Consider the following 8,163-nt stretch of genomic DNA (forward strand, 5'->3'; position numbering starts at 1 on the left):
GTTAACCAATGTCATAAAACAGTATGTGTACTACTGTTTCATGAGAAACTATTTGTTCTGTAAGCCTTCACCTGAAGTACAATAAAAAAAACAAAAAACTACGTGTGTAAAAATTTGAGGTGTTATGGTGCTAATGATTCACCTATTAGTTTAAAATCATCAATGCATTTAGAACAGGGTTGCCTTCAATAAAGCTAGCAAAGTATCCATAAAGAATGTAACAGTGAAATAAATATGAAAAGACTCCTTCACAGTTGGCTCAGTTTTCCATATCTTTATTCTTTCCACAAGTATTTACTGACTTCCTACTATGTACCGTGCTCTATGCTAGCTACTTTCTTCCATACCTGTTACTTGTCCATGCTAATTAAGAGGAATCTTTCTTACCTGTAAACTCACAACACTTATTGTTAGGTGCCATCAAGTTGGTTTTCGACTCACAGCAACCCCATGTGACAGAGCAGAACTGTCCCACAGGGTTTTCTAGGTTGCAATCTTTATAGAAGTAGATCACTAGGTCTTTCTCCCATGAAGCAGCTGGGTAGGTTCAAACAGCCAACCTTTAGGTCAGTAGCCGAGCTGCTTCACCATTGTGCTACCAGGGCTCTAGTGCCTTAAATACTCAGATGATGCCACGACTCTTTTATGATTATTTTCTTGGGTTTTTTGATCTGTGCAATACTTTAATCGTAGTACGTATCTCAGTGCTAACTAGATTTTACATTCTCCAAGATATATGCCAGGCATGATTATCAGCCTAGAACAGTGCTAGACACATAGAAAACACTCAGTAAACCTGTGCCTAATGACAGTTCAGGAGACATACCTGTATGTTTTTATTGGTTAAAAATTCAGTCTTTTATTATAGTGAGTGAAATAAGTCAGACACAAAAGGACAAATATGGTATGATCCCACTTAAATGAAATATCTAGAAGAGGCAAATGCATAGAGACCAAAGTTTATCAATGGTTACCAGGTGCTGGGGGAGGGGAGAATGGGGAGTTATTGCTTGCGAGGTGCTGAGTTTCTGTTTGGGGGGGCAAAAAAAACTTTTGAAGATGGATAGTGGTGACGGCTGTAGAATATAGTGAATGTAATTAATGTCACTGGGTTATACACTTAAAAATGGTTAAAATATAAATTTTTTGTTATATAATATTTTACCAGAAGATGACAAAATAAATAAAATAAAAATTCAATATTGTAATGGAGAAACCTTGTAGATTCCACCTTAACCAAGAGATCAAAGTTAACATCATAGGTAATGGGACAAGCCAACATCACGTGCCTTCTGACGGGATACACTGAGAAGGACATAGTACCACTTCTGTACTCTTCCTGCAAACAATGGGTAACCTGAATCCAACATCTGACAAATCCAAATTGAGGGACATTCTACAATATAACCGGCCTGAACTTTTAAAACATGTCAGTGTGTGGAAGATTAAAAAAAAATTAGGTGGAAGAACTGTTCCAGATTAAAGGAGGCCAGAATCATGATCAACTAATGTAATGTATGATCATGGGTTAGAACCTGGGAAAAAAATCCAGAGGGAGGGAGGCAAAGGTGGGAGGGAGGAAGAAACAGACAAACATTATTGGAACTGGTAAACTTTGAAAAGGGTCTACAGATTAGATGATAATATATTGTATCATGTTAAGTTTTCTGATTTTGATCACTGTATGTAAATGAACGTTCTTGTTCTTAGGAAATACCTCTTGAAGTATTTAGAGGTAAAGGGGCATAAAGCCTGCAATTTACTCTGAAATGGTTCAGGAAACAATCACCTGTATATATAAATGAAAATGTCAAAAGAAATGTGGCAAAATGTTAACACTGGGTGAATATGCAAGGGTATACAGGAGCTCTTTATGCTTGCAACTTTTCTCTAAGTTTGAAATTATTTCAAAATATGACATTAAAACAATTAAGTATTAGGTCATGATCATCATCTTCACTTGGTGGCCTGTTCAATGTGCCTGGACTGGAGTTTGATTCTGATTCCCAAGCACAGGTTTGCTCTCCTCAGAACTCCTCTCCTGCTATGTCTTCCCTTCTTTGCTGTCAAGTGTAGAACAGATGTGCTCAGAGGGGTTCACGCATTATATCAGAACATCTTGAGGCAGTGCCACAGGCAGTCCAGATGCCACTTTGCATGTGGGACATCTACCAACTCAGACTCAACAGCTAGCACCCCATATTTGTTTTTGTTGAAGAATGTTAACAGAGTTTGCAAGATTCAGATATACTGCAGCTGTCACTTTGAGTAATGGACATTGTGCAGAATGAGAGAAAAAGCACCAATTTCAATAAGTCTGCTGAAATCTTCCAGAAGCCAGGTTGTTAGCTGGTCCACTGGCTGCTTTTACCATATAAAATGTGTGAAAGGCAGCATCCTAGTGAGTGATTCAGACATACCTTGGCGAAGACCTACCAATTATAGACATCCGCTTCCGGTCACTGTTGAAGTCTAAAATGGCAAGAACATTGTAGGTCCTTTCAGTCCCCAGCTCACTGATGGTGATGGTGTTCTGGGTCCTTGCTAGGAAGGCGAAGCCAAAGTTCCTGGCAGCACTTACCAGAGCGCCTTCATCGGGAGAGGCCGCCTGATAGTTGAGCTGATCTGACAATGGAAGCAGGGAGAGAAAACCCAGAAAAGCTGTAAAACCAAATACCACTTCGAATTCATCACCACTGAGTATTACGTGGGGGTAAGGATGTATTGCCAAGTTCAAAACATCCACAAGCAAACAAGTCATTGGTTCTTAAGGATTATTCCAAAATTAAAATTTCTTTAAACTTTAAAGTTTTCTTCCAATTATAAACAGTAATACAAACTAGAAGTTAAAAAAAAAAATGGCCAAGAATAGGAAAAAAAAAAAAACACTACCATAATCCTACCATCCAGAGGAAAAACAACACTACTGACATTCTGTCATAATTCCTTCCCATACTTTTTTTAATGTCCATTTTTGAAGTAGTTTCTATTATGCTGAATATGCATTTACATCCTGATTATTTTTACTTAACATTATATTTTAGCATCCTGTCATATCTCTAAAAATTCTTTATAACCTTTATTTTAATGGATGTAAATATGTCACCATACAGATGTACTGTAATTGACTTGACCATTTTCCAAATAAAGGCCACTTAAGTTTATTTCCAAAATATTTTTTGCTACAAAAAATAACATTACAATAAACATTTTTCTGGGTAAGGGTTTTTCTGATTTTTTCTGAGGATAGATTCCTAGTAGTGAAAATAGTAAGCTAGAGAATACTGGTAATTTTTAAGCCTCTTAATATATACATATTATTAATTTTGTTTTCCAAAAAAGTTGTGCCAGTTCATCTTCCCTCTAAAAGAGTGTGTTTATTTCACCATAAATATATTTTCATATTTAAAAACATCTTTGTCAATCTGATCAACATTTTGATGTGTAAAAGTCAAAGAATGGAAAACTGCCTTCTAATCACAACTACATTTCAAAAATAGGGACAAATCTCACAAACAATGTTGAGCAAAAGTCAAGACATGGAAGAGATCATGCTACATGATTCCATTTACACAAACCACAAAATCAACAAAGCTAATCTATGCTTTTTAAAATTAGGAGAGTAGTTACGCTTGCAGTGTAATAACTAATGAGGGAGCACAAAGGGGTCTTCTAGGAGGTGGATAACATTCTGTTTTTAAAACTCTGGGGGCTAATTACAAGGATATTTTCAGTTTGTGAAAATTTATTGAGACATGATATGTACGTATATCTGTATATATGTTGTACTTTAACAAAAAGTTAAAAAAGAAATACTCTGCCTGAGATTCTATTTTTCTACTCTAGTCATTCTAGTCGGATGGTGTAAAGGGTTAAGTGCTCGACTACTAGCTGAAAGGTTGGTGGTTCAAACCTACCCAGAGACACCTCAGAAGACAGTCCTGGCAATCTGCTTCTGAAAGGTCACAGCCATGAAAACCCTATGGAGAAGTTCTATTTTGCACACGTGGGGTCACCATGAGTTGGCATCAGCTCAATGGCAACTGACAACAACAACAACAGTGATTCTAGTTATTCTTTGTCAAAACAGAAATGACACTATATCTATGGTCAGATGAATTCTTACAGAAAGGGGCATTCAGTTTTTCCACCATAGTTAGACCAGGATACAGGACATAGATGCCCAGACAACTTTTTATACCAACAATCTATGTAGATATATCACACAGGATATTTTGCTCCAGGTGAATGGCTGTAGGTAGAGCTAGACACTCCCTCCTTCCCTCACATACCTGCTCAGATCGTTCACTCTAATTAAGTCAGTATTAATCACTTTCCAACTAGTAATTAAAGATGACACTTTAGGATCTCTATTTGTTCACCCAGAGTTATGAATTGAACTTGCGAAATCCAGTCATTCTATAAATATACACAAACTCTAAAGGATAAAATATTTAACCAGAGCTAAACAAACAGTGTCAAAAACACAATCCCTTCCCTTCAGCAATTTTAGCTGGCACAGTGATATAGTGCATAATACTGATGGCAAATTTCTCTCTACCAGGAAAAAAAAAAAAAAAAAAAAGGCCAAAAATGATAAAAGATGGTAAAGCGTCTATGAGTAATACAATGGGTTTTGGAGCAAACACCTCGATATTTTTGTCACTAAGGGAAAAAGAAAATTCTTCCATTTCTTTCCAGTAATGGAATCACAGAACTGCAGAATAATAGAGACGGGAGGAACTTCAGAGACCTGGTCCAAACTCCAACTTTATGTTTGCAGAAAGTAACCCAGGAGTAAAAAAGCGTTCCCTGAGGCCATTTCTAAGGAAAACTCTTTAACCCACACTTTGCGGTAACCAGAGAGGCCTTCTTTTCTTAAACAGACTAATTTGTGGTCATGAAACTGAAGTAGACAAAATCTCTCCCTTAACTCTGATCTCAAAACGAGATCACCGTAATCACCACCTACAGACACCCCTTGCCTCTTCCAGGCACAGGCTGAACTCTCTTGACAGATTCTTTATTCCATTCTCCTTAACTCTACCTCTCTCTTTTGCATTCTTGGAATCCACATCATGACTTTCCAATCACCGCCTCCTCAGTTCTCATGCATTTCCATCTTTCGGAAGCAGCTGACCTGACTAGGTGGTTAGCTGTGTGCCCTTGGCTTCCAGGTTGCAGTCCATGCCTGGTCTACTTGTTTGACCACCACTCCATCTCCCTTGCTGGCTTTTTTTCATTACACTATCCACATCTGGGGAAACCACAAGGCTCTAGTTCTGGGCATCATTCTCCTTTCTACCCTAATGATTGTCCAACAGAACAGGCAAGTGGCCCACATAGCAGAATCCTGGGACAGAAGGAGGCTTTCTTCAGATGACATTTATCTTCACTCCCAGACATTCTGAACCTTTCTTCTCCCCCTGGGATTGAGAATCATTGAGGATATCAGGAAATATTACTGGGAACGGCCAACACTTATGTGGTGCTTACTAAGTACCAGGCACTGTTCTGTGTGCTCTTCCAAGGTATCGAGGTACTTACGGATCAAAACCAAAACCAATTTTTCTTCTAACTTCTTGCACTTAGAAATCCAATCTAGCCTCCACCCTAAGAGGCTAGAGCAATTGCTCATCACTACTGCCTGCAGAAAGATTCCCAGGATGCAGAAAGTGAGGCTGGAAGGGACTTTGAACGGCCAGTCTTCTTACTACAACAATGAAGAAGCCAGTGCTCAGACAGGGCAAGATCCTGGCCCATACTGTGGGCCACAGCAGGAATCAAAACTGGGACGGCCCACCATAAGATTAATGTACAGTTGCCTAAGCTGGCCAATTAGCTCTCACAATGACAATACCACAAACCAAAAATGGTAGAATGATTTTACTGATGATTCAAAAGCCTAAGCAAACCAAGTTGCTTAAAAATATCGTACTTTATCCATATTTTACAAGTAAAATTTGCTTGGCTAGCCGAACAGGCTTTCACCTCTGCTTTGGTGATTCATGAACTGGTATCATCTCTTTCTATCATCTCCCACTTGGCCAGCTAATAGCCTCTTCCCTGTATCCATCCTGATTTGAACTCTGCTGCTGTCTTAGTCATCTAGTGCTGCTAAAACAGAAATACCACAAGTGGGTGGCTTTAACAAAGAGAAATTTATTTTCTCATAGTCTAGTAGGCTAGAAGTCCAAATTCAGGGCATCAGCTCCAGAGGAAGGCTTTCTCTCTCTGTTGGCTCTGGAGAAAGGTCCTTGACATCAATCTTCCTCTGGACTAGGAGCTTCTCTGAGCAGGAACCCAGGTTCAAAGGATGCGCTCTGCTCCTGGCACTGCTTTCTTGGTGATATGAGGTCCCACGTCTCTCTGCTTACTTCTTTCTTTTATATCTCAAAGAGATTGGCTTAAAACACTATCTAATCTCATACATCTCATCAATATAACTGCCGATAATCCACCATAGTGATAGGATTTACAACACATACGAAAATCTCATCAAATGAAAAAATGGTAGACAATCACACAATACTGGGAATCATGGCCTAATCAAGTTGACACATATTTTTGGGAGACACAGTTCAATCCATGACAGCTGCTAACTTGCTTTATTGCACTATTAGATTCATTTTTGGAGAGTGGGTTTCTTTGAAACTTGCTGAAAGATATATATACAGTGTCTACACATTTAGTTTGTATGCGTATCCCTTCTCTGGAGATTTTGTACCTGCTACACATGAAATGGAGTCGCTGGGTGGTGCTAAGGGTTAATGTGCTCAGCTGCTAACTGAAAGGTTGGCTGTTTGAGTTCACCTAGAGGCTCTTCAGAAGTAAGGCCTGGCAATCTACTTCTGAAAAATCAGCCACTGAAAAACCCTATGGAGCACAGTTACACTCTATCACACATGGGGCTGCCATGAGTTGAAATCGACTTGATGGCAACTGGTTTATTCCAATATACCATTTGTGATCACTCAATGAATGTGAGACAGACTTGTCATGTGTCCAACTTTGTACACATTTGTCAATTGTGTGAGTTACCTGTAAACTAAAAATCAGGTCTTTGGTATCTAAGATGCCAAAGCAACACTCACCATCGATTCTATCCACCATGACTGTGTGGCAAATTGCAAGCAAGAAAAAGAACTGTCGCACTTCAGGCTCGTTTCCCGACTGGATTTGCTCAATAAGATAATGGTCATAAAATGCAAACTTCCCATCAGCAAATGTATTCCAGCTAAAATCAACTGGCTGAAAGAAATGGAGAAGGAAAAGGAAACATGATCGATAAAAACAATTTTGGCTTACTACTTGACCAAGGGATTAATGATGACACTAAGAAATACACAAGAATAAGGGATGTTATTGGTAAATGCTGTATAACATATACAATTTTGGAACAGCAGCAGTAACAACCAAAAAATAGGTGAGTGGTTACATAGGTAGATATGTATGCATATATGTGCATAGGAAGGTACATGTGTGTATATACATGTGCATGTATAGTTATATCCGTAGGGATATGCATATACATGTTTGTGTGTGCTGCACATATATTCATGTATATAATTAAGCACACAGGGGGCACAGTCACAGATATTTCTTAGATAACCAAATACCTCACAGGATTGGTTTCCTGGATTTGAAGGCTTAGGACAATAGTCTTGTGGAGCAACTTGGTCGGTTGGTACAATATAGTCCATAGAGTTTATGTTCTACATCCTAGTTTGGTGAGTAGTATCTGAGGCTGTAAAAGCTTTTGAGTGGCCATCTAAGATACAACTATTGGTCTCTACTCATTTGGAACAAAAGAGAAAGAAAGAAATCAAAGACTCAAAGAAGAAACTAGTCTACAGGACTAATAGTCTACATGAACCACAGCCTCATGTATCCTGAGACCAGAACTAGATGGTTTGGTTACCACTACTGACCATTCTAAGCAGGGACACAATAGATGGTTCCAGATAGAATGAGAGAAAACTGTAGAACAAAACTCAAATTCTCAAAAAAAGGGCCAGACTTACTGGACCGGTAGAGACTAGAGGAACCCCTGAGACTATCACCCTGAGACACCCTTTAACATTTGAACTGAAACCGCTCCCAGAGGTCACTGTTGAGCTAAATAATAAATTGACTCATAAAATAAACAGTATCACCTATGAG

At 38.7% G+C, this 8,163-nt stretch overlaps 1 protein-coding gene across 1 annotated transcript in view; it reads right to left on the reverse strand.

Moving 5' to 3' along the window:
• ATP8B1 (ATPase phospholipid transporting 8B1) overlaps window positions 1–8,163 on the reverse strand; it is a 77,471-nt gene that overhangs the window by 24,065 nt on the left and 45,243 nt on the right. The window contains exons 14-15 of the mRNA XM_004379261.1: window positions 7,095–7,251; window positions 2,437–2,625 (exon numbers count right to left, since the gene is read on the reverse strand). Coding sequence (XP_004379318.1) covers window positions 2,437–2,625; window positions 7,095–7,251 — 346 coding nt within the window. The remainder of the gene's footprint in view (window positions 1–2,436; window positions 2,626–7,094; window positions 7,252–8,163) is intronic.

This window comes from Trichechus manatus, unplaced genomic scaffold (assembly GCF_000243295.1).
Source record: "Trichechus manatus latirostris isolate Lorelei unplaced genomic scaffold, TriManLat1.0 scaffold00063, whole genome shotgun sequence".
In the NCBI taxonomy this organism is placed as follows: Eukaryota; Metazoa; Chordata; class Mammalia; order Sirenia; family Trichechidae; genus Trichechus; species Trichechus manatus.